Below are 26708 nucleotides of genomic sequence, written 5' to 3'. Positions count from 1 at the left end.
GTTACTGCTGCTGTCCGTCAGGAGAAAAGCGCACGCAGCCTCTCATTAATGTGGAGACGGTATCGATCCTGCTGCTGTTTGGCTTGAACATGGGGGCTGGGGACGGCAGGCGGCGGACAGCCTCCTGATGATCTGGGTGGTCTAGATGGACTAGTTTTCAAGTGAGCCGTGGTTTCGCATAGTAAGCATTTAACTGAGAGATCATCCATCAGCGGGAGTCTCTGGTGAGGAGGTGCTTTGGTGGGGAGATTCATTATTTGTTGTTGGTATTAAGGAAACAGTGTTGCAGACATATTGGTGAATTAAAGGAGAAAATCAAACTCTGTGTTTTAAGTTACAGGGATGGGACTAAACGCCACCTTTTTAGAAAGCCTATAAAATATGTAAGAGATGAAAGATCTTATTCTAGGTCGGTTTTTGTCTGAGTGAGGATGGATACACACTTGCGCGGTTTCAGTTTGCCATTCATTTTTAATACGCCTTTTTCTGTCTGTCAATATCCCGAAAATGACTAAAAGAGTATCTTTAGATAGCCCAACGCAAGGTTTAAAATACCCTTGAAGGTCAGAATGTCACATGGTTTGACCTATTGAGATGTAGAAGGCTTATATTCCCATTCCTATCATCTTTTGATCTATTTTCAAAATGTTCCCTGTTGTCTTTTAATCATGACTAGGACATTTTTAGCCAAAATTAAAAAACAGTGTCGTTTTCTAGGACATTGTTTCTGCAGAGCAGCAGGAGTTCCTTAGAAAATTTGCCTCTGAGTTGTGGGACGGATCAGTTGAGTAAACCTGCCGTCATTACCCATCATCCCTTGCTTTTCTCCTCTTACTATCTTACATCCCCTCACAAACCCCACCAAACACTAAACGGACATGGATCTGGTCTTTTACAAGCGGGTGCATCGGAATGGAGTGGAGCGGATTGTAGTTTCTAACTTACAGCTACAGTACAAGCATTTTAATTTTTTCATCTGCTCCTGATTCACAACAATTTTATTTACCCTTGTGCTATCCTATGACCCCTCCCTTACATTGACGTGTTCTCCCTACCATGACAAAGGTGGATAAAGGTGAAGAGGATTTCATGTAATCCATGGACACCAGTGAAGATCACAAATCATTGAAGAAAAAGGTTCAGCCCACTGTCTAGTGGGTCTAGATGACCCAACTCCCAATGGTAAAGTGCCTAGGATAGCATAAGGGTTACAGACATACTCAGAAATGCTATTTAAATCTTAATTTTCCTCATATATGTCCTCCATCATCAGAAAAATGTCACAAGAACATGGTAAAAACCCCATTTTCATTGAAGTGAGTCTTTGGGATTTATGGGAACCATAAAGTTGGGCTTGAATTGCAGCAACATGGACTTGGCCAAAGCAAAAGGAGGTGAAATCTGCTGTAAAATCCCGCTATCTTCATCCCGCAGCTACAGAGGGTTGAGATTAGAAGCACAAACTGAATGTTTTGATAAAAATACTTTATATGTAGATTACGCCTCATGAGGAGGCTTACAGTCATCATCTGAGGACTATTTGTAAACAGTGACCATGGCTGCTCAGATGGGATTCTCTGGCAGATCTGCAACCGAGGGGCACGCCAGTGACTGAGAGAAGATCCAGTGTTAAGGCATAGATGCCAGGAGCTTCAGTGCCACTCTGCAGCTGGGTTATGCCAATAGTTTACATAACATTCAAACAAATCATGCGATATGAAAAAACAACACCATAGTTGACCTAATTGTAAATAACAAAAGCTGCAAACAGCATTTGAAACTTTGCTGAAACCCACCATTCTTGTCCTGCCTCTCCTGCTTTCTGCAGCCCATATGCAGCTTTACCAAGTAAAACTGCACTCTGTCATGCTGATGCTAGAAGACTCCCCAAAGATGTGTGTTTGGCTACAGCTCTATTTTTCTACTTTACTTTGCTTAATCTAATAACAATAAAACTAAAGCACAATATTTATTACGTGATCATGTAGAACAATTAGAACTGAAATATCACAATGGTCCTCTGGAGTTTTTTTTATGTAGGTCATTCTTCAAAAGCTTTGTGGCTCTCTTGTTATCCAAAAAGGACGAACTGCGCTGAGTGGAGATCTGCAGCATCTGTGGCAAAACACACGTGTGTTTAGTGGCATGAAGGCCCCATCTTTCGTGTCCCAGCTTGATAAAAACCAGGAGGTATCACACCATGCAGTTTCTCAAAAGACCACTAGAGGCAGAAGGGAGCCCTTCTCCATTGAATGCCATGTTCATCAGTTCAACTTCACATCTTCACCATCTAAAATAAACCTGTCCACATATTGGTTTTGGAAGCTTTTTGATTATTCTTACTTTTACTTTCTCACAAATCTGTAGGGGTCATAGAAAAAAAGGATGCTTGGATTTTGTTGGAGTTTCAATTTGTGCATCGTTAAGGGTGGTTTTCTCTGGACATGTTGGGGACGGGCAACTCCAGGCCTTGAGGGCCGGTGTGTCTACCTGATTTCCAGATATCCAAAACCTATTCATGACTGATCAGAACACACATCAGACACACAGAAACCAAAATGTAAAAACAACCAAATTTGTCATTTCGGTCTACGTATGAAAATCTGCATGGAGGATTTGGATCTAAATCTGCACATTTCCAACAGATCTCAAATTATGTTTCTTTTTAGAAATGCTGATTGGTTTTCCAAAAATAAAAAAATATGTGCGTATTCATCCCTCCAGATCCAGCCGATGAATTGCACATGTGTGTTCATGGAGAAATTGGAATGGAAGTGGGTCAGAAACACACAGATGCATCACCGTGGGTGTGTTTTTCTCAGGTGGGATTACACAGAAATGTAAACCAGGATAAATAAAAGCATGTAAGTAAAGGAACAAGTCTCTATAATTTAACATGAGCAAGATGTTAACTTTAGCTGCAGACTGTTGTGATTTAGGACCGAACTCTTGAATGGATTTCACTTCAATCCAGCAAACATTCTTTCATTCAGTTCTGTGTGGCTCACTGGTGGATTTGCCTGAGCAGCCCTTTCAGCAGACAGCTTGACGGATCTGGAACATTCCATATTAAATGTTAAAATTCCCACTTTACCCACCTGTGGTACATTTATTTATAAAAGCTTTCTATTATTGGACAAAGCTCCACTGCTGGCAGGATTTATTCTGCTAACCCGGGCCTTACATGTATATTTAAACAGTCTTGTTGCATTTATTTCCCCCCTTTTTTTAATGGTGAGTTTCTGCAGTTCTGCTGAGAAATGGAAACACTTTTTCCTGTTTTGATGACTAAATAAAAAGTTAAAGTATTTTTTTTATCTTAGTAGGAAATGCTTTCAAGGCAGAAGAAAGGTGGAAAAGATTTTATTATCCCAGCATTGGAAACAAATATTTGATAAAAATGATTAGCTGCGTCCAATTAAGCAGTTGATCACACCGCAGGTAACGTATTTAAGATCAACTCTTGAATGATCCAAACATCAAATAAATGGAAGGATCCAACAGGAGCTCCACATGTGGCAGGAAAATGAAATCCCACGCTGGGGTTTGCAGGACAGAGCTGCCAGCCGTGATCTTCTCAGAGCGCCTGATATTAAAAAATGTATCTGGAGGAAATTCTCCAGGGACGTCGCAGTTGAAAGCTTCAAACATAAATTGAACCTAGTTATGAGATCCACACATCACGCTCTTATGTGGCAGGAATCCATAGATATGGGGGTGTTTCTTTAAACTTTTCATGGAATTTCTTCACAGATTAATGCATATGAATTACATTTTTATACAATTCAGACTAACAAAGTGCATTTTCTTCTTAGAATGACCAACAAACATTTATTTTTGATGCTATTTGACATCTTAATTTAAAAAACAAAAAACAAAAACCTTTTTGGATTTAGAAAGCATTTACAAAAAGGTTCTAAATTGGTTTTTACACAAATCACACTGTTTGAAAATGATTCAACAGTTTGTTCTTAACCTTCAAAAACAGAGAAAATTCAAGGCAAGAAAATAAGACGTTATTTGTGCAGCATTTACAAAAAAGAGCGGAATGATCAAAACTCAAGTAGTTTTACATTAAAAAAATTTCACATAAGAAAGGCAACAAAAAGCAATTTAAATATTTTCTTAAAAAACAAGTAAGAATAAGAGAAAATGAACACTGAGTGAAAGAAACTCCAAAAAAATAAAAAATAAAAATTTAAAGATGTTTAATCGAAATTTTAAATGTTTTGGAATTAAATGATACATTAAATTATTTTAAAATGTATAAACATAAATCAAAATTTGTGATACAAAGGAAAATTATTTTGTTAAACTCAATGTTGTAAACAATTATTTTTTATCTGGTTTGTAAAATAAAAAACAATGATGCTCATGTTGGAGTTTTGCACATATCAGTGCTTTTAAAAATGTACAGGTTTATACTAATAAGCATATTCAAATCAGTATGCAATATCAGCTTAATTCTTGAAATTATTTTCCCATAAGTAGTTTGTTTTGTATTTTTTAGACAAAACAGAATTCCCGTTTAAAAACAAAAACAAAATTATATATAAAAGTTTTAACTTTTCAACTAACTTTAAACAAAATAGGGCCTAAAGAAAAAAAAATCTGATCACATGTGGATTTTGAACAATTATTTATTCATCTTCTTCCATTTATTCCCTTTCGGGGTCACGGGGCTGCTGGAGCCTATCCCAGCCACATTGGGCGAAGGCAGGGGACACCCTGGACAGGTCGCCAGTCTGTCGCAGGGTGGATTTCGAACAGAATTATGAAAATGTATTATCACATTTTTGGGTGGTGACAGTGAGCACCAACGAAGAATCATCAGGGGGGGACTTACCATTAGGCAAAGGTAAGCGATCGCCTGGGGGCCCCAACTCTATCCTGTCTAACTCTATCATTAAAAAAACATCCCAAATTACTGAACTGGCATAAGACTGATCATGTAAAAGTGTTTGGTCCCCCTGTCCTTCAGCAGAAATAGTATATTCCAGTCAACAGCAACTCCAGAGACTGCAAGTTAGCGAGCCGAGGCAGTATTGGTGGTTTTCAGCTCAATAGGGCCGTTTTTATTCTGACCACAGGTAAAAATTGCTTTAAGTGGATGGGCATAATTTGGGTGGGTTTAGGATCAGTTCTGGAGCTTTTAGTTCCGGGTTGAAACAGCAGGAATGTGCGGTCTGGAGAGAGGTGACAGACGCTTCACCTGTCGTCTTCCTTACCTGCCTTCATGAGATGTGAAGTCTACTGATAATAAAATAAATGTGTCCACTAACCTGTTCCATTAATGCAGTTTATAGGTTTGATTCTAATCATTTCAATCATGTTTATCCTTAAAATTGCTTCATTTTGCTTATTTCCTGTTTAATGTTAGCGCACTACGAGCTCTGCTGCATGAGAGATTACACAATCCTGAGTGAAGTCAGGTTGATTGTTCCTTTAGTTTACTCAGCGTATGCTAATAATGTACATTTTTTTACATTCTAGACATTTTTATTCCTTATCCTCCCTTTCTATATGGGGATGTATTTAACTTCAGAACTGACATGAAGCTGCACTGAAAAGACAGATAGTGGCTCAGGTGGTTGAGCGGGTCGTCCAATGATCGAAGGGTTGGCGGTTCGATCCCCGCTCCCACAAGCCAAAATGTCGTTGTGTCTTTGGGCAAGACACTTCACCCTCCTTGCCTCCAGTGTGGCTCCACTGGTGTCTGGATGCGCATGAATGATCCCGGTGATGGTCAGAGGGGCTGTAGGCGCGAAATGGCAGCCACGCCTCTGTCAGTCTGCCCCAGGGCAGCTGTGGCTACAACAGTAGCTACCATCACCAAGTATGAATGAGGAGTGAATGAATAATGGACACAATGTAAGCGCTTTGGGTGTCTTGAAAAGCGCAGATAAATCCAATCCATTATTATTATTATTATTAAAAACAACCGAGCTTTTTGTGATGTTTATCACAGAAGTGCAGCTGAGCCGGCACCGACCTCGACTGCAGTGGCAAAGGAAAGCGATATATACCCTGATGGTCACAATGGGTTAAATGAGGCATCAGTTCAGAGAAAAATATTTGAAAAAACTCTTTTCCTTTTGTCATCTTTAGTTAAACCTTAAAGAAAAGACAGAAGATCGTCATTTGTTCTTTTTAGGAAGTGAGGGATTCATAAATAAGTACATTTAATAAATGTAATGTTCTTCCAAGTAGAAATAATGTTTATAAAATAAAATACATTTCTTAAACATTTAAAATTGATTTCAGTTTTTAATTCTTATCAAAACGTTTGAATTCTTGACATTGGTGTTGTCCTAAAGTGGACCGGTGAGGAAGTCATTCCACGTTTTACCCTATTGGTAAGGATAAAAAAATTAATTAAATTAAATACAACCGCTGCAGAGGGCCCCGTGTTATTAGTCCGTCGCTGTGAATCCCTCTAAACTTTACAGGAAATTTACAGAAAATGTAAATAAAAACATAATTTTAAGAAATTAAAGAAAAAAATGGTGAAAAACTTTCCCATCAGGCTTTGCCCCAACTGAAAATCACCTTTATAGCTTGGTGAAATATAGGAGCTTTAATAAAAAAAAGTACCAACCCTTCTTTATATTGGCAGTATACTTCAATTAAACACTATTTTATGAGACAATCAAGATTTACATTTATACAACTACACATTTCTTGTTACATTTTTGTCCATTTATTGCTCCGTTATTGTAATCCCACGCTTTCATTCCTTCTTTTATCTCATTTTTCTTCCATTCATCTTATGACGTTTGTATTTGATTGTAAATGTGGAAAAGGAGCAGCTCAGGGGGCTGTGAGCGCGCTCCATCAACCGACCCGCCTCTCCTCTGAGGGTGAAGATGAGTAAACCTCAGCGAGCAGCACTCTGCCTTTCAGGTCTCTGCAGCCTCACAGGCGGACTGAAGACTTGCTCCACTAAAAGGCAGTGCCTGCTGGGAGTTTGCACAGAGACACCTGAACGATTCTCAGACCACAGAATACAAAATCCGCTGACCTGATTCAAGAACAAGTAAAGTGGCTGCAAACCCCAGAACCGCGTGAGTAAGAAACGGGGCCCTGGGCATCATCTTCTAGTCCCAGAGCGGAGCGCAGGGACGACGGGATCACTCTGAGAGTTTGTTTTACTCTGATCGCTGTAACAGAGGGCAGAAGCTCTGGCAGGTCAAAGGTGGGCGGGGACGGCGTCTCCAGCTCCACCTTTTCTTTACTGGTTTGAAATTAGAGGCAACATTTTCACAGTATTTTCCATGAAACGCTGCTCCAGCTCAAGAATTGGTTTTCTTGCTTGGATGTTTATGATCTGTTTTTACCGCTGGAGGTACCAAAAGCATTCGGCCTGCAATAACTGTTTGGGGTCCTTCGGGGTCCTGCAACTAATGATGACGTCACATTATGTGATTGGCTGTTTGTTGGTTTGATGATGTTCGAGATAGTGATTGATCCACAAGTTTACACGCTAACACCGTTATTCGTGGGAAACATGTATGATTTGTACATTGAAATGTCCCACTATATATCACTAGGGACTTATTTAACTCCCCTTTCAGCATATCATCTGTGGCCAGCTGTGGAGACGAGCAGAAAATTGGATTCAAGACATTTAGCATTTGTTTTAGTCCTAATTATTTGGTTGGTTGTTTTCTACAATAACTTGAATAATACATAAAAACTGAACAAAAAAACAAGGTGTGTGTTGCTGTTTTTGTGTGTTTTTTTTGGTAATTAGTATTTTTAATGCTTTCAACATGTTTTTTAAAAAGGAAATATAAACTATACAATCATAACTGTTAGAAACTGACATTTGGGCCCATTAAACCAGACTGCACACCATAAATAAATACTATTTCTCATCCAGTCATTCATATACTCACATTGGAAAAATAAGTTTATATTGCCAATGTGTCTCCCTATTGTGCATTCGGTGTAACAAACAATTATGTCGGACACTCCTTAAAATTCAAAATGGCATTGTAACTTATGAGGAAAAGAACTTTAGGTTGCAAAATGAAACGTGAAAATTTAGATCCCTAGCAGATCTCAATGCTACATAGCTATATAGTTTGTCCAAGCGGTGTTACTGTAGTGTGACGCCATCGTTAGTCGCAGGACCACGGACAGTTATTGCAGGCCGAATACTTTTGCTACCTACACCGGTCAAGGTCAAACATGCCCCTTCAAAAGCAGAAACTGCCCCCCAAAACATTATGAACTACAAAAATCCACAATTAACCAGATAAATAAAAATTAACAACCCCCCCCCCCCACACACACACACATACAAACAAACAAAATCAACAAGAACAAATACAGTTAAATAAAATAAGATTAAAAGAAAGACCAAAACAATGTGAGGATGGATAGACAGACAGATGGACAAATTAACAAACATAAAAAAAGATAAAAGCAGCATCAACAAACTAGTATCCTGTTTGTGGCTGTCCAAAGCCTGGTAAATGCAGATTGTGTATTTGATAAAAAATATTAAATAAATCAAAGGACAAGACAGATGTTTGGAACTGCTATGATGGTTTTCTGAGCTTATTAGGGCCTCAGAGGGATTCAACACCCCCAGTAGTTTTGATTGGAGTTGTAGTGTGGGAACCAGCGTCATGCCTTTATTTTATTGCTCTAAACTCTGTTTTTGATCTAATATGTATCTTTAACAGAAGCTTCACTGTTTTCTTTGGTCTTGTTTGTCATCTCTGCTCTTCCTCTTCATCCAACTTTGCTTTTTGTTGTTCCTCTCCTCTCAAACCACTAAACCCAAAATATTTTGATTGAATCTGTTGGTAACTAGTATGGGATGGTTCTGATTCTTAGTCCATGGGAACAACTGCTCTGCGTGTTTCAGCTCTAACTTTAAACAAGAAAAAAAGCTCTTTGTTTCAGAATTTCAGCAGGAATGCTGGTCTGAGAGCATTTCTCCAGGAGTCTTGAATTTCCCACTCAAGGAGCACCATGAAGTGGTCATTTACAATTCAATTTCACATAGAAGTACATCCCACAGTGAAAAGCTAAAAATATTTGTCTGCCACATGAACGAAATGAACACCTCGCTCCTTTCTCTGCCTCTCTCAGTCTTTCTGGTTCCCCTACACTGAGCAGGAGTGTCAGCCGTCCCCTCCATCACACCGTCGGTGACAGTCTGCCCCAAAATGCTGCTCAGTTCCATTACAAAGTCCAGAAGGTGGGTAATAAATGCCAACCCACTCCTCCACCTCAATGCCATTTCGGGCTGGTTGACGCTTGTCCTCCCTGCTCGTCTCTGCGCTTCACGGAGGCCTTAAAACACAGCTCGGGCACAAATGCAGTCCTGTTGAGCTTCCACTTATTACTTCTCCTCGTGCCCTTTCACGCTTTTCTGGCTGTTTCTGGGTGTCTCTGAGATCGATAGCAGCCCCGGCTGTTGAGGGTGCTAAGACCTTTCTCTCGTTAACGCGCAGCTTATTTCAGTTTGTCAGAAGAACCCTTTCCACCTCTATTGGCAGTCCCAGCTGGCATCCAAAAGTCTGTTTTGATTCCCCCCCCCCCCACCCCCCCCACCCCGCGATGGGTCTATTATTCCCATTTGTGAGGAAATGTGCCCTACTTTCTGCAGGCGTCTAAACCCCTTTCCATCTGCTGGATGGAGATAGTAAAGGTTTCATTCCATGACCAAACCGTTTCGGGATCAGAACGAGCGGCGCTTTCAGACTCCTGCGATCTGGAGAATGCGAGCGTTTCTGTCACGTCATCGATCTAAGATTATCAGGGGAGCGACCTCCGCAGAAGCGGCGCTTACCTCAAGCAAAGGAAGAGGAAGAAGGCGATGAGCAGCGCCACCATGGAGATGCAGTGACCCAGGAAGTTTATGATCACAGCGATCTGGTAGTGCATCTTGCTTTTTCTCTGTGAAAGAAACACAAGGCGATTATTTTCCTGATTGACTGTTATTATATTTTTCAGGGATGAAAAAGGCAATAGGAGGAGTGTAAACCCTCCATATTTGAAGTTGGCCTCCTGCAGCGGCTGCAGCTGAAGCAGCTGTTCACAACCACAGCAGGAGCGACAGAAGCCATTAAAATTGAATGCAGAGTTGGACATCATTATAGGACATGCAGCTTACAATTTGTCAACAAACCAAAAACTGTTTCATCTTTTAGTTCATGAATAAATTAATATTCCTGATATTACAATTACTCACAAAAGCTGCTAAACAAAAAAATTGAATTCTTTATTGAATCGGAATAAGTGCAATATACAGTTTAGTCTGAATTTGTCCAAACACGGCGGAACCAACATAAAACATCTTGTCTTTGTTAAACTAAAGAGCAATTCTAGATTTTTCTCACCACACCCAGATCTGATGGATTTTACTGATGGATCCATTTAATTGACGCATAATTTCAAGACAAACTGAAAAAAAGGAACTAATAGAACACCTAAAAACCGTCAGCCTGACCAAAAGATAAAGTTTTAGTAATCCAAACACAGCAGCAGGTTCCCACCTGAATGTATGAATGACAAGAAACAAAGAGAGGACAATCCTCTGATTCTTTCTGGTGATATTTTTTTCTGGTGATAAGTCGTAATAATTGTGATAAACAGTTTCAATTATTCATTCATGGTCTGACCTCTAATCACAGCTGGACTCCTGTATCAGGACGCCGCTCTGCTGAAACTATTTCCAGATCAGTTTTCTGTAGCTGGTCTCTTGGGATTGAAACCAGCAAATCATTTGTAAACACTGAACAATCTTCCAGTGACTCAGTGCCTGAAATCACAGTCTGGGACTTACATATCCATTGTGATCGGATTTCCCCCCAACATTACTAACAGTAATCCGCTCTGTGGTGGATTTATGTAACGCAATGGTGTCTGCGCCGTGATTAAATGTGAGGATGTTAAATCCTCACCCCACCCACTGACAAACCGGTCATCTGTTTGGATGGAGCTGCTCAAACAAGAAGGGAGTGAGCGGTGGATGGAGAGCATGATGATGTCAGCCGCTTCCTTTCTCCTCCTTTTTTAACGTTTGCCGAATGTTTTCATGGAGAGAGTATGAACAGATGTTTGAAGGGCCGGAAAATCGGCCTCCTGATCCCCTGATCATGGCATTGTTTGGGAGTAAGGGAAAGGTCGTGGCCATGGTTAAGACCCTTGTTTCCTGATGAGGACAGAATAATCCTTTCTGGCAGAATTTAAAACAAATGAAGGGATTGTGATTTTTTTCAAGACTTTTAAAAACACAAACTCACATGTACAGTCAGGAGTCATGAGGCCGAGTCTTGCCAAAGGCTTATGGTAGCGGGGGGGCAAATTTCTGATGACACATTTTTTTAGGATAAATAAATATAAATATAAAAAATGTTACTTTAGACATACAGGACTCAATCCAAATGAACCTAAACTGTTCCAAATGACCAAAAAATCCAGACTTTTGCATGAAGTCAGATTAATGATAAAAAAATATATAGATTTAAGGTATATGTAAATCTGGAATTTTTTTTCCTTATAAAAACAGACTTTTTTCATATAAAAATAGCCACAAATTTTCATCCTTTTAACTCAGTGTTGCTTACATTATTGAAAGTTTTTTCAATGGAGGGGGATAAAACAAATCTGAGATTTTTGCTTTTAGTGTCTTCTAAAAAAATAATATTGAAATAAAAAAATGTAACAACAAATGTGCACATAAAACCTGAAGTTTCAACATAACCTGAAGGGTCTCTTAAATCTCTCACACCTGCCTAGTTTTTAGCACACTTTAAAAAGGTTTGATATCAATCCATCAAAAAGCGATAGTTATTCATCTTGATGCATTGAGCTTTCAGAGGTAAAATGTGTTGGAATTTTGGGAAATTTTGTGAGGTGTTGAGACTTGTGTTATTGCATTGTCCAGTCACAATCAAGGAACAAAGTGACAAACCTTTACAAAAAAGTCACAGCTGTCCTGCGCTTTCTGATCCATGAAAACGAAGACCCGTTTAAGATGAGAATGAGACTGTTTTGAGACTATTCTCTGCCTTTGACTGTATATGAGAACTGGACTGAGTGACCCCTCCCCCCCTCACATTCCAAACAGGAAGTAGCCGCTGAAACCAAAATTCTATGGAGAAATAAACATATATAACGCAGTTCCTCCATTGGTCAGAATAAACATTCTTGCTCTGATGCCTTTTATAAGCTCTTCTGGATGATCCAAATTTTTATTCATGATATTTTTTTCTGTTTTGTAACTTATTCAAGTTTTAAACTGACCAATCAGATACCTCCATAACAGTAGAGGGTCTTAAGTCCAATGTTCAAAATGGTGTCATAGCAAATCAGTGTAAATCAGCTGATTCTGTCACGGAGAAAAGTGGCTTTGCGCCGATATGCAACACTTTACGTAAACAAAGCCCTCATGAAATCTAAATTAAAGCTGATAAAAACCATGTGAAGAATCTACTTTAGACCGAACATTTGATCGGTCCACTTAGTCCTTCAAGTGAAGGTTCATGGTGGCTGCTTGTGAAACACTTTTTGGCTTTAAGCCCTGTGTATTCATGAGTGAAAAACAGGATTGCTTAACTTAATTTATAAAACCCTGAGAACAGCAACTTTGTGACAAGCCTTGTTTTCATTGAAGCCACATCTTTGTTAGGGGTGGAGTCGTCTCGTGAGAACATTTCTACAAGCAAAAGTGGGTTAAAGAGCAGCACTTCTCAGGATAATGCAATTTAGGAGAGAACTTTTTCAATCAAATTGGTCATAAAAAAGGAGCAACTAAAGCTGAACATTTGCGTCTCGCTAAGGGCTTTAACTGCATAGCGGCAGTATAAGGCGGAGTGTCCTCACCATCGTCTTTTTATGATTGTTCTCAAACATGAATGAAAGTGTGCGATGGTGCGGAGCAGCACCTACACCTTTTCTTCCTGGAGCTCTGCCTTTTATGCGCTGCAGCTCTGAGAAGCCTCTCTTCAGAACGTGACAGACAATGTCGCGCTGTCAGAGCCTTTTTGCACGTCTCAGACAACACAGGTTGAGAAATGATCACCTTTGTACTTGAAAAAGATGGAGAAGAAGCAAAAGACAAAAGTGATCCCAACAGAGAAAAGTTGTTAAGGTAGCCCGAGCTGTTGCGTCTTCATCAACCTATAATCTGCAGGTTGCTTGCTGGGGAGGCAGAGCTCATGTGGGCGAGAGTGCTTTTTAAATAAGATGCTGGGAGGAAAGTGTTGCCCAATGCCCTTCCAGCACTTTTACTAGAAAATTGCACAGTGCTGTTGACAAAATCTCTCACACTGAATCAATTTAGCTGTGCCCTATTTAGATACAAAGCTGTCAACAGCAGGCCATGGAAGACAAGTCTGACATCAGGCAATCAGGTGAAATCAAATATTCACCTGTTTGTTTCTGAGACGCTAAAACAAGCGGTTATAAAACTAAGAGCTCCGGGGCTTCTTCACCCTAGCAGTTCCAAGCAGCCTAATGGACGTTCTGGAAGCAGATGTGTGCTGCATGAAACCAGAACATAATTATGAACCAATGATTGCCAGCTCCAACATCCAAAAGTGAGTGGGTGAGTTAAGATTGTCTTCACTTCACCCTTCAAACTATGTAGTTTTCCATTTACAAGAACACCAATGTTTGGGAATTGTCTGCTTTTGTTAGTGGAGTAAAGCCTCTGCGGAATTATTGTAAGTTAAAAGAGATGTATTTTTCAATAAAACAGTCAGGAATGTTCCTCACACTCTGATGAATTCCAAACTGCACACCGAAAAGCCTGAAATGCTTCCATAGCTTATGTTCAGGCTGTTCTGTATAAAACTGACAGGACATTTTCACCTGCAACCAAACCAGCAGCTCAAGTTTTAATGCCTGGAATACTGTTTTTTATTTTGTTATAGTTTACTTGTTTTAATATATTTTGATGTCATTGACTGTCCAGTGCCCATTTTGTCCTCTGCATTTGTCCGCAAGTGGCCGGGATAGCGGGATAGGCTCCGGCTGGGGGGGGAACGAGGGGTTGCAGGTCTGAACAGCGGAGGGGCCCAGACCCCCCTGCTAGCAAACAATAGAAAAAAGAGAAGAAGCCCCTGTCAGCCTTTATTGCTTATTGACCAGCTTTTCTGTGTTTTTGGCCTTTGTTTCTGACTCTTGGATTATAGTTTCAGTAGTGATGGCAGAAACGGAACGATTGGAAGTTTGAACCATTTGGAGCGATTGTTCCTTAAAAGATTCAATCTTGTGGAAAGTGCAAAACACCTCACCACAGCGACATCAAGAGGCTAAAAAATGTTTTCTAAATCCTGAACTGGAATGTTTTATGTTTATTTTACTTCACAGGTTGGTTTATGCAGTCAGTTTTGCATGACAGAACCTTTTGCAGCTCCACTGGCTACCAATCACACACCGGATTACATACAAAATACTTCTCCTGACTTTTAAATCCATCCACAACCTTGCTCCATCATATCTATCAGATCTTGTTCATGTGGCCATTCCTACCCGCTCGCCTTGTCACTATGGGGGGCAGAGCATTCAGCTGCTCTGCACCCCGGCTCTGGAACTCTCTACCTCCGGACCTCAGAAACAATGGGTCTCTCTCAAAATTCGCCAAAAAACTGAAAACTCATCTTTTCCAACTCGCCTATCCCCTCCGATAACTTCCTATTTCTGGCCTATTTGTATGTATATTTTATTGTGCATTCGATTGCTTTTATCTTATTTTATTTTCACTTTTATGTACGGCGACCTTGGGTTCCTTGAAAGGCGCCTAACAAATAAAATTTATTATTATGCAAAAGAGTGCAGACGCTTTTCCCCCCGCTCCTGCCGCTTCCTGCTTTATTTGCTTTTTAATCATTTAATTAATCATTTTTAATTATTTTACCTCATCCACAACTCCTGGAATATCTGACTGGTCATCCTTTTTTGTGACTTCCACCTGTACAAATCAATATTTTTACGTCTGACAAGCCAGCGACATGTCCGGAAGAGGAAGAAAAACAAACTCCCACTGTGAACGCTGTCGGATCTACCAACAAGAAATAAAAGAGCTACAAACACGGATATTTACTTTGGAAACTGAAAATGGACTTCACAAGACCCTTCTAGTAACATCGGGTGGTAAGAAGCCTGCTCTTACTACAAATGAGAAGAATAACAGTGACATAGACCTGAGTGATGTTGTGTCCTTTCCGAAACTTTGTGCGGAGGAACTCTGTGTCAAGCCAAAGCGTAAAGATGACAGAACATCCGAAATAAAGCTCACAAACAGATTTTTACCCCTAACACAATGTGATGTTAAAGAACAAAGTGAAATTGGACCACAGAATAGGAGTCATAATGTTGGCAACAAAGCACAGGCAGAAAGAAAATCTGTGCCAAACGTCAAGGTCAGAGATACGCTGCTGCTTGGAGATGGCGCTATCAGTGGAGTCAGCCACAGAAGAATGCAAACTTTATGTTGCCCAAGTTCTACTGTTCCAGTGATTACAGGACTCTTATCTAAAGTCTTGTACCAAGGAGTCAAACGAATAATCATCCATGTAGGTGCTGTCGATATCAAAAAAGAACAATCTGAACGTTTGAAAAAAGACTTCATCAAGTTATTTGAAGAGATTGACAAAGTAGAGGTTGAAGCATTCATCAGTGGACCTCTTCCTAACATCGATGGGGTGTCACTCAAGTTCAGCCGTCTGTTTCAGCTGAACAATTGGCTCTCCAGAGAGTGTGCTTCCAGAGGATTCCATTACATTGAGAACTTCAATACATTCTGGAAACGAAAGGACCTATTCATGGGAAGAGGCCCACACCTGAACAGAGGTGGAGCAAGAGAGTTAGTGAAGAACCTCCTCCACGCTCTGGGGCAAAGAAGCCAAGGCCCTGAAAAGGCAGCAAGGAAGGACCGAGCCAGTGTCCCAGGAACCACAGCACAACGGCAACAACAACTACCTCCACCACCAACACCGGTCAAAGACTTGGATCCGGCAGCACCAGCACCACAACCACCTCCATCTAAGGACTCAGCTGCACCAGCATCACAACAACCACCGCCAGCTAAGGACCCAACCGCAGAACCACAACAACAACCACCAGATTTGGCCCCAGAAATACCACCATCTGACCAGCCGTGGGCCCCCCCTGCTACATCTACTCCCAGTGAAGACTCACTTTCCTTTTCGTCCCCCCCACTTTCACCCATGGCCCTACCTAGCCATTTTGATAGCCTCATTAAGTCAGGAATTAAGATGGCTCCCCTAACACCTGTGAGCCTCACACCACACAGGAGCTCTCCTACCCCTCCAGCGCCCCCTCCTCATCCTTCACCCAAAGTCCCTCCAACACGTCCTTCATCCAAAGCCCCTCCAACACGCCCCCTCCGCCGTTCACCCAAATCCCGTCTAGCTCCTGCTCCTCCTGGTCCATCACCCAAACTACCCTCAACTCGACCTCCCCTGCGCGCCTCTAGACGTGCTATCCCCCAGAGCTAGGATGAAACGGGCCCCCAGTGTCCTAGGAAAGGTTATGTCAAACTGGGGCCCTGTGATGAACAGCTTCCTTCTGGTGCTATACCTGTAGTTGCACCACGTAGAATGCAAAAAAGGGCAGTTAGACTGTCCAATCAAAGAAATCTAGTTGATATCCCTTGCAAGAAGGTTTTGACCAGTCCCAAGGAAACTAATCTCAAACTTGCTGCACTCAATGTCAGATCTTTATGCAACAAATCGTTTTTAATCAATAATCTTATCTCTTCTTTTAATCTTGATTTTATGTTTTTAACTGAAACATGGCTTGACAAAAACACAGGAAACATAGTTCTAGTCGAATCAACTCCCCCCAACTACAAACATGTATCGGAAATACGAGAAAATAAAAAGGGTGGAGGCGTTTCTGCACTGTTTAGAGATAATATTGCAACCCGCAGACTATCATTTGGTGTGTTTTCATCATTTGAGTATGTGTCCTTTAAGATTGAGTTAAAACAAACTCCTCCCTTACTCTGCATAGTCATGTACAAACCTCCTCATCACAGCCAAAGTTTCATTGATGATTTCACTGAAATGCTCTCAGTTGTGTGCACAGACTTTGATGGTCTAGTCATTACAGGTGATTTTAATGTTCATGTTGATAATGTCAATGACAGAAATGCAAAAGAGCTCAATGCTGTCCTTGAAACCTTTGATCTAATTCAGCATGTAAGTTGCCCCACCCACAGCAGAGGGCACACTCTCGACCTGCTCATCACAAAGGGGGTTAATATTTACAATGTCAGTGTGGTTGATGTCGCCCTCTCTGATCATTTCTGTGTATTCTTTGACCTGTCTGTTGCTCCCAAACCACCGCCTGGCCCTGCAGTTGTCCAAAGGAGACAAATAAATGAGAGCACTAGGGCACAGTTTGTAGAAATGATAAACCCTGAAAACGCCTCTGGTGCCAATGTTGATGAAATGCTGGATTCTGTTACTTCTAGCATCTTGAATGTTCTAGATGCCATTGCCCCTATGAAGGTTAAATTGAGAAAACATAGACAGAAAGCTCCCTGGAGGAACGATGATCTAGTCCGGGCACAGAAACAACAGTGCCGCAGAGCTGAGCGAAAGTGGCGCAAGTCAAAACTCCAGGTTCATTATGAAATGTATAAGGGGGAGTTTTACGCTTACAACCAGATCTTATGCAGAACAAGGGAAAAGTACTTCTCTGAAATCATTGGAAGTTGCAGCAGCAACTCTCATGTCCTGTTCACAACAGTAAACAGATTAACTAACCCTCCAACCCAGCTACCAATAGAACTGGTTTGCACACCCAAATGTAACGAGTTTGCTGTATTTTTTAATGACAAGGTTCAGGGCATTAAAAAAGCCATCAACTCCACAACACATATAAGTATCGAACGGCCACCTACTCACTCTAAGCTGACTCACTTTGTACCTGTCACTGACCAAACTGTCCAAGAGACCATCACCCGTCTGAGCTCGTCTACATGCTGCCTTGATGTGTTACCCACTAGATTTCTAAAGTCTGTCCTGAACAGTGTATTGCCAATCAATTACTCAAATAGTTAACATGTCTCTTCAATCTGGAATATTCCCAGAGGCCTTAAAAACTGCAGTCATTAAACCTCTCCTGAAGAAAAGCGGTCTTGATCCCACTGTACTGAATAATTACAGACCTATCTCTAATCTGCCATTTTTAGGAAAAGTCCTTGAAAAAGTTGTCTACCAACAGCTCACTGATTTTCTCTTATTAAACAATTCATTTGATGTTTTTCAGTCAGGTTTTAGACCCCATCATAGCACAGAAACTGCTCTTATCAAGGTAACCAACGACATCCGCCTGAACACTGATGATGGCAAAGTCTCTGTCTTAATCCTGCTAGACCTGAGTGCTGCCTTTGATACTGTTGATCATGGGATCCTTTTGCACAGACTCCAAGACTGGGTGGGCATCTCTGGATCTGCCCTAAGTTGGCTCAAGTCTTATCTGGAAGACAGGAAATACTTTGTTGAAATTGGGAGTTGTGTCTCAGACTACATGGCCTTGACTTGTGGTGTTCCCCAGGGATCGATCCTGGGACCCCTTCTGTTCAACCTCTACATGCTGCCACTAGGGCAGTTAATACACAGTAATAACATATCTTATCACAACTATGCAGATGATACTCAGATCTATGTGTCACTGACAACAGGTGAATATGGGCCGGTGGATTCACTCAGCCACTGTCTCCAACAGATCAGTGCGTGGATGCAGAACAACTTTCTCCAGCTAAACTCAAACAAGACCGAAGTTATAATTTTTGGCCCACAAAAACAAAGAGAAAGTGTCAGCAGCTACCTTCATTCTCTGTCTCTTAAACCCTCAACTCAAGTCAGAAATCTAGGGGTAATCATGGACTCTGACCTGAACTTTAACAGCCATATCAAGTGAGTAACATCAGCGGCATTTTACCATCTGAAAAACATTGCCAAAATCAAAAACATAGTGTCAAAGCCAGACCTGGAGATACTTATTCATGCATTTGTCTCCAGTAGGTTAGACTACTGTAACGGCCTGCTCACCGGCCTCTCCAAACGAGCTGTAAAACAGCTTCAGTACATCCAGAATGCTGCTGCTCGAGTCTTGACCAGAACCAGGAAGTATGATCACATTAGTCCTGTGCTCAGGTCTCTGCACTGGCTCCCTGTAGCTCAAAGAATAGACTTCAAAGCAGCTCTGCTTGTGTACAAGTCTCTCCATGGCCGAGCACCAAAGTGCATCTCTGACATGTTAGTGCCATATGAACCATCTCGTACTCTGAGGACCTCAGGGGCCGGCCTCCTGTTGATTCCCAGAGTCAGAACTAAACAAGGGGAATCAGCGTTTCAATATTCTGCAGCTAAAATCTGGAACAGCCTCCCTGAAGTCGTAAGACAGGCCTCTTCTGTGTTCATGTTCAAATCTAGACTTAAAACATTTCTGTTTAGCCGTGTATATGACTGAAAGGTCCTATCTGCACTTTTCTTTCCTTTCCTTTTTTTATTTTTTTTATTTTTTATTTTTTATTTTTTTTTATTTTTTATTTTTTTTTATTTTCTTTTAAAGTAAATTTTACGTTGATTATTTCTATTATGTATTGTGATTTTAATGCATTTTTCTGTTTTGTGAAGCACCTTGAATTACTTTGTGTACGAATTGTGCTATACAAATAAACTTGCCTTGCCTTGCCTTATTTTATTTTCACCTAACTGTTTTCATGTAGTGAGGGTGGAGCATTGGTTCTTATTACTCAACTACAAGAAGAAAGGCTTTGCAAATTAACATTGTTTGGAGGAGCTTTTAAATGCTCTGCCAACATTCAGTGATCATAAGCCACCAAAAGACACAAAAGTTCATTGTCTTTAATTGTTGTGTTTCACTGATTATGAATTCTATGGTGCATGAAAACAACAGAGACGAATCCGAACAGCTGGTGGCATAATGGAACGCAAAACGAATCAGTCGCAGGACCTCCCTGTTTTGATCAGGACTCGGAACAATGTTTCCAAACAAGAGTTCCACTGAAGTTTCACAGCCTTCCGCCCAATCTTCCCATCACCGCTGAGTTTTTTCTTTTGGGTTATGGATTCAGACTTTTCTCTGAATCCTTCTGCTAAAAGTGTTCACTGGGCCATTTCCACTGTATGTGGTTTACAGTTTCCCTAGTCGGATACTTTCTGTCACCTCAGAGGAAGTCGTCACTCTAAAGTCAATCAGTGAGGAAGGACACTGGAATCAGATCTGCTGTCAAAGCCACCCCAGATGCTTACAAAGGTTTTATCTCCTTTGCTGACAACAGTGTTTTCCAGACGCTGTCAGCCTCTCCATTCCCTTCCCTGAGCATTTTCAATCAAATCTGTTTGAGATTCCTGATTTCAAGGTGTTTTGCGATGTTTGAACAAAGTTTACTTTATGAAAAGGAGGCTAAAAATGGACAAATATGATCGTGATTTAAAGTAATGAAATTGAAACAAGACAAACCAAAGGAGGACAGAAATGAACATGATGATTAATTATCACTGAAAATGGACGGACCAGTGTTCTCAAGGTCTGACACTTAGTTGGGTTATGCCACAAGGGTCTACTCTAGGTCCACTCCTGTTTACAATTAATATAAATGATCTGGGACAGCAAATGAGTAATGCAAGCTGCAAGTTTTATGCTGATGACATGATTTTCTATTCTTTCGCAAATACACTGCCATTTTTTTTCTGGAATGAGTCTTTGCTTAAAAACAAAAAAAAACAAAAGTAATGCTATTATGCAATAACAAAAACATTGGAAAGACAAGCAGAATGACACTCCCCCTAATGTTGCTCTTAATGGATCGGCTATTGAAATTGTTCATGCTTTCAAATATATGGGCATACTAATCAATAACTCGCTTTCTTTTTAAGCCTTTTTTCCAGTTTTTATTTCAGAAACAAGTTTTTTTTTCTTTCCATGCAAAGACGAGACTTGTTGCTGTTTGATGATTGTGGGGATATTTACACACATGTTCCAGTCCAGACTCTAAGCATGTTGGATTCAGTTTTCATGTCTCTTTGCGTTTTTCTTTTTTAGGAAAATTGTTCCATAAACTCATCACTGTGAACTCTACTTACAAGTTGGATAGCCTGCTTTGGAGGCTTGGCAGCTCACCCACTCGTACAGATTCCTATATAAGGGACTCAGTGGGCTGCTCCCATCATACTTAAGTATGAGTCTTCAGCAGAGGCCTTACGCTCTCCACTCTCAGGATGTTTACTCACTGAATGCCCCTAGTGTCAGGACAGAGAAGGGAAAGATGGCCTTTCAGTATCGAGGACCTACGGACTGGAATTCTCTACAAGGGACAAATCAACTTCCACATCTCCCAACTTTGTCTCGGTTTGATGCTATTCTATAGATCTCGGGAATAAAATCACTAACATGTTGTTGTTTTTTGAATTTCTTTACTGGTTTAATTGAATAAAATGTCTTGAGTTGTGTAGCAATTTGCATTTTGAAAAAGAGATCTGCCGATTTCAATGTAACTTTTCTGTTTAAATAATGATAAATACATAATAGTAAATAACAAAAGGAAGATTGACCTCATTTGTCTTTTTGAAACCAGAACAAAATGCTTAAATATTATGTTCTGGCTTATTATTGCATAAATATTAAATATATGATCATCTCTCAAAAGTCAAATCAATCCTTTGTTTTGTTATTTGTATTATCTTTTGCATTCTATCATCCTGTAAAACTGACACCTCTCCCTACTTCAGGAAACAGTTACTTTGTCCAAGTCTCAGCTTTAAAAAGTTTTTTGTCTCTTTCTACTTGTAAAGACTGACCAAATGAAGAATTAAATGACTTTTTTATTCTCATTGCGCAAGATTCCTGACACTAGTCATATTTTTTGCTCTAGTAGTTTAATTAAAGTCCTCATTCCTCTTTCATCCCTCCTTTGGTCACACTTCCTTATGATTTTTAAGCAGCAAATTGGGGGAAATATTTCCATTCTCCTTTTGTTGAAGTTCAGTGGAAAGACGTGCAGACTTTCTATTGAACTGCCATTCTTTATGGATACTGTGGAACGTTGTTATGTATGATTAAAATCACAAAACACATCTTCAGACAACAGTAAAATTGGGTTTTCCAAGTAAATAAGTAATGGTTCTTTAGCCAAATGACTTTTACAATATCAACAGAATGAACAAATATCTGATTCTGTGCATTCCTAGTCTCCCTGGTTGAGCCGCTGCACGCAAGCTTCAGTACGTCCAGTGACAAGTATTGATGGGGTGCAGTGAAGCACATCCTTACTGGACTGTAGAGTCAAGTCTGTGGGGTGGGGGTCCATGCTTTTCTGTTTGGATGTGGGGGGGAAAGAGCTGACGGGAAGCTGGAAGATCGTTGCCTGATGCCGTCCACTGTGACATTTGATGGAGGAGGGACAACGGTTTGGGCCGGACCAGATGAAATGCGTGTTTGTGCCAAGATTTTTTGTCTCTACAAACGTGTTGTGAAGACACATTTCCTGTCCTCCAACAGAGGAGCGCTTGGTTCTCTTGAAAGTTCAAAGTGCACTTAGAGGCCATAATGGTCCATGTTTACTGCCGGAAAAGCTGCATTTCACGGTTTGCAAACATCCACAAGTTTGGGAAGAGTTGAGGTTCTTTAAAACAATTCCACCAAACAGTTAGAAACTGTCCATCATCTGCGTTTTCACTTCATTGTCATAGTTGACACCAAACTTTGATGAAAGATTTTAAATCCCTTTTTTTTTTTTTAAATCCCTGTATGTTTTATTTATTACACTTACACTTAAGGATTGTGCGTTATTGTTCAAATAAAAAAGAAGAAAAAAGGAGAAATAATATTTAGGATTAGAGGAGTGGATTGGATTAACCCTGGAGAACCCATGGGGTCAAATTTGGCCACTTTACATTTTTATTATTTCATCAGATTTAAATAAATGTATTTTACTTTTATTTATGTATTTATTTACGTAGATATTTGTTTATTTATCTATCATTTTTAGCAGTCAAAAATGACTTGTATGCAGAACTGAACAAAACTTATTTAAAAAGGTGTCAAATTAACTTTAAAAACCCAGAGAAAATTTGCTTTTGGGGTTTCCCTATGCGAGAGTGCATTTTATCTTCCTCTTATCAAATGTCTTTAACCTGTTTCCTTCAAGTGCGTATGTGTGTTTTCTCTGTCATACATGTTCAACACTTTTGAAAAACTCTTAAATCTCCCACTTAACATGTTCAGATTCAGTCGTCCATCCAGAAGATTCCCAGACCCCCCATCTCCATGGATACCTCTTTCAGGGGGAGAGTTAATCTCCTGGAATAATCTCATCCCAGCTGCTTCATCCTCAAATGGAATCCACTGCAGTGAGAGCTGAGGATCATGGAGGGAAGAAGCCACGACGACCACATCTACATACAGCAGAGCTTCCAAAGCATGAATCCTTTTCATTGGGTCTCTTTAGGGCCACAGCATCAACTATTGATCAATCTCTGTGAGTGTCTGATAAACCTCTATTTAGACTTTGACATTTCACGTCTGATTCTAACAGTGATAAATGCTTTCACACTGTTGCATACTTTGCTATAAAAATGTGTCATGTAAGAAACCTGTCCGTGTTTTCTTCTGCCAAGCTGTGAGTGCAGTCCGCCTCTTTAATCAATGTGGCCTTTTGCAGATATACCTAAGTTGGCAAACTTGTATCGTATCTGTGCACATTCACAAAAACTATGAATTATACTTAAAGACCCACTACGATCAAAATGATGCTTTTGAATTTTTTTTTATCATGTTCTTGTTGCATTTTTCTCATGATGGGGACATATATAAAGAAAAGTGGGCTTAAAATTGAATTTCTGAGGATTTCTTTATTCAAACTGTTGTGAATCAGGAGCAGAGGAAAAAATGCTGGTGGAAAAATATTTTATTTCTTGAGGAGAAACTGCAATCGTCCCCGCAAGGCTCCCCGCTTCACTTCATTCTGATCCATCCTTTTGCAGATGACTACATTCGTGTATGTCTTTCTTTCCCTCATCTTAGCTGGCATCTGGCTCAAAAACGTCTGATATTTCTCACCATTTTTGTTGCACCAGTAATATGGCTCTGAAAGGCTGCAAGCTAATTTACACACAATTAATGTAAACATAGTGTAAACAGAGATCGCTCAGCAACTGAAAGGGGAAGGAGGGTTCTGCAGGAACTATGTCCTAGAAAACAAAACAGTTTTTTTTTTTTTTTTTTTGCTAAACACAATATTATCACAATTAAAAACCACTGGGAACATTGGATATTTTATCTAAAGTGAATAGTTTTGTTACTAATAACTAGGCCTGGGTTGATAAAATCGATCTGAATCGATCCAAGCTTGACAGATCATTATTCCATGGTCCGGGTGAATTTTCGATTCTGATTGGCTGCTGGGTGTGCATTAAAAAGTGTTATACCACAGGATGACCGCACAGTGAAAAAATAAGTTCCGGTCACCTAGCTTAAATGTTTTGTATCACTGTGCCGGCTTCTTTAAAACAACCTTTTGCTCCATCATTTGGACAAAAACAAGCAGAAAGAGGTGAACTTTCTCTCTGAACTGATGCTGTATTCAACCCATCGGAAAGATCAGCATACATATGTTGCAGAATCTTGACTGCAGCGGTGGTGCGGCGCGACACGTAACAAATAGTCCGCTTTTTGTGAGAAAAGCGATCCAAATCGGAAAAAAAACAAGAATTAAAGACTAAAAACTGGTTAATATTTTTTGCCATTGTAAGTGACCATGGTATAAGCGGGTTAATGGCCTTTGAAGTGTGCATTATCACTTTTTAACCATCCTCCTCAGGCTTCCACATCATGCGTTAAAAAGTGATAATAAACACTTCGTCGGCCATTAACCCTTACACAACGCACAGTGATAATGCACGCTTTAAAAAGAAGTTCTGGTCACATATCTTAAATGTTATATGTGACTGAGCTGGCTTCTTTAAAACAACCTTTAGCTATATATTCTGGACAAAAACAAGCGGTAAGAGGGGAACTTTCTTTCTGAAGTGAAGCTTTATTCAACACATCGTGACAATCAGCATAGTTATCGCTTTCCTTTGCCGCTCCACTCAAGGTCCGTGACGGTAATGTGACAAGGCGCTTTTTGTCATAAAAGCGATCCAAACCGAAAAAATAACAAGAGTAAAGGACTAAAAACTGGTTAGATATTTATTTCTTTTGTAAGTGACCATGTCAAAAGGGGGTTAATGGCCTTGGATATGCATTATCAGCATTAACTCTAATAATGCTTTGCATCGGACGGTTCAGGCTTCCACGTCGTGTGTTAATTTCTTATAATGCACACTTCGTCGGCCATTAACCTTTACATAATCGATTCATAAAAGTAGAGATGGATCTTTTATGCCTTTCCCTTTTCGGTGACCTAACGTATAGCAGCAGTAAAGCCAAAGTCTGCTTGCTTGATGCTAACATATAATGGAACTTCCCGTGGGACAGCTAATGCTAACGCTCGTTTGACCTAAACATACATTCCTGACTAAATAAACAGCTTTATATCCTCACAGGCAGGAATTTTCCAAACTTTTTTAAGTAAATATATCTTAAAAGTAACCATTTGTGGTCTAAAACACAGTTTTTTGCTCAAATCTTCTGGAATAAAATGAAATTCTATAACGCAAGCTCTACCAAGTGGGCAAACTGAAACGCCCTGCAGAAGAGGCTGAACGTAATGATCTGCACATTTTTATTGGAGCTTCTCCTTTTTACAATTTTACAGTATGTGAACGGTATCAGATTAATATGAATATCATTAAAAATGTATACATTATTTTTATAGTTCCATCTAAATATGTCTAAATGTGGAAGCCATGTAAATTCAAAATGGAATCAAATAGAATCGAGTGGATCGTGAATCAAATTAATCCAGGCTCTGGTGAATCGAATTGAATCTAATCTGGAAATTATTGGTGATAGCCAGGTCTGCTAATAACTACATTAGATAAAACTATTTAAAAAATCCTCAATAACATGATGTTAAAAAAGCTCATTTCCATCTCTGTTGACTCTTGACTCTTGTTATTTTTTGTCTGCTCTAATAGCTTCTGGCTCTACGCCATTAAGACCACTTTGCTGCTCCTTCAAGGATGCTTACAGGCTGGATCAGAACAGTGAAGATGAAGATCTGATCATAGAAGTGCTGCTCACTTGTGCTTTAATACAACCCTGAGATAACTCAATCATTCCTGAAATGGGACTTGCATAAGGCTGACAAACACTTCAGGAAATACATTAACCAAATAGGAGGCTTTAAAAAAAGGATGGTAGAGAAGAGGTGGGAGGCAGACAAAACCAGGATCATATCAGACCCTCTTAGGTCGGCAGAAAGAGCCAAAACAAAACAGACTCACTTTCTTTCAAGAACAAAGATGCTCAGACAATAACCTGGAACCAAAACCCAAAAGGAAATGAGGATTCCTCAAACAAACTTTCTAATAAATTAACATTTAACAATTAAAATTAACATTTTATAAAACTGTCACATCTATTAATGAGAGCCAATCAATGCCACCTAACATGAACTCAGCCAACATAATTCTTCTTCTAAAACCAGACAAAGATCCCACTAGTCCTTCAAGCTATCGCCCTATTTCTCTAATCAATGCAGATGTAAAAATTATCTGCAAAGCACTAGCACAGAG

At 40.0% G+C, this 26708-nt stretch overlaps 1 protein-coding gene across 1 annotated transcript in view; it reads right to left on the bottom strand.

Moving 5' to 3' along the window:
• Positions 1-26708, bottom strand: part of crhr1 (corticotropin releasing hormone receptor 1) — a 201654-nt gene that overhangs the window by 101568 nt on the left and 73378 nt on the right. The window contains exon 6 of the mRNA XM_078938018.1: positions 9809-9915. Within this exon, the coding sequence (XP_078794144.1) occupies positions 9809-9915 (107 nt within the window). The remainder of the gene's footprint in view (positions 1-9808; positions 9916-26708) is intronic.

The sequence above is a fragment of the Oryzias latipes genome, chromosome 19, assembly GCF_053564925.1.
Source record: "Oryzias latipes strain Hd-rR chromosome 19, Olatipes_Hd-rR_3.1".
In the NCBI taxonomy this organism is placed as follows: Eukaryota; Metazoa; Chordata; class Actinopteri; order Beloniformes; family Adrianichthyidae; genus Oryzias; species Oryzias latipes.
This window is presented reverse-complemented; position numbering and strand designations above follow the sequence as displayed.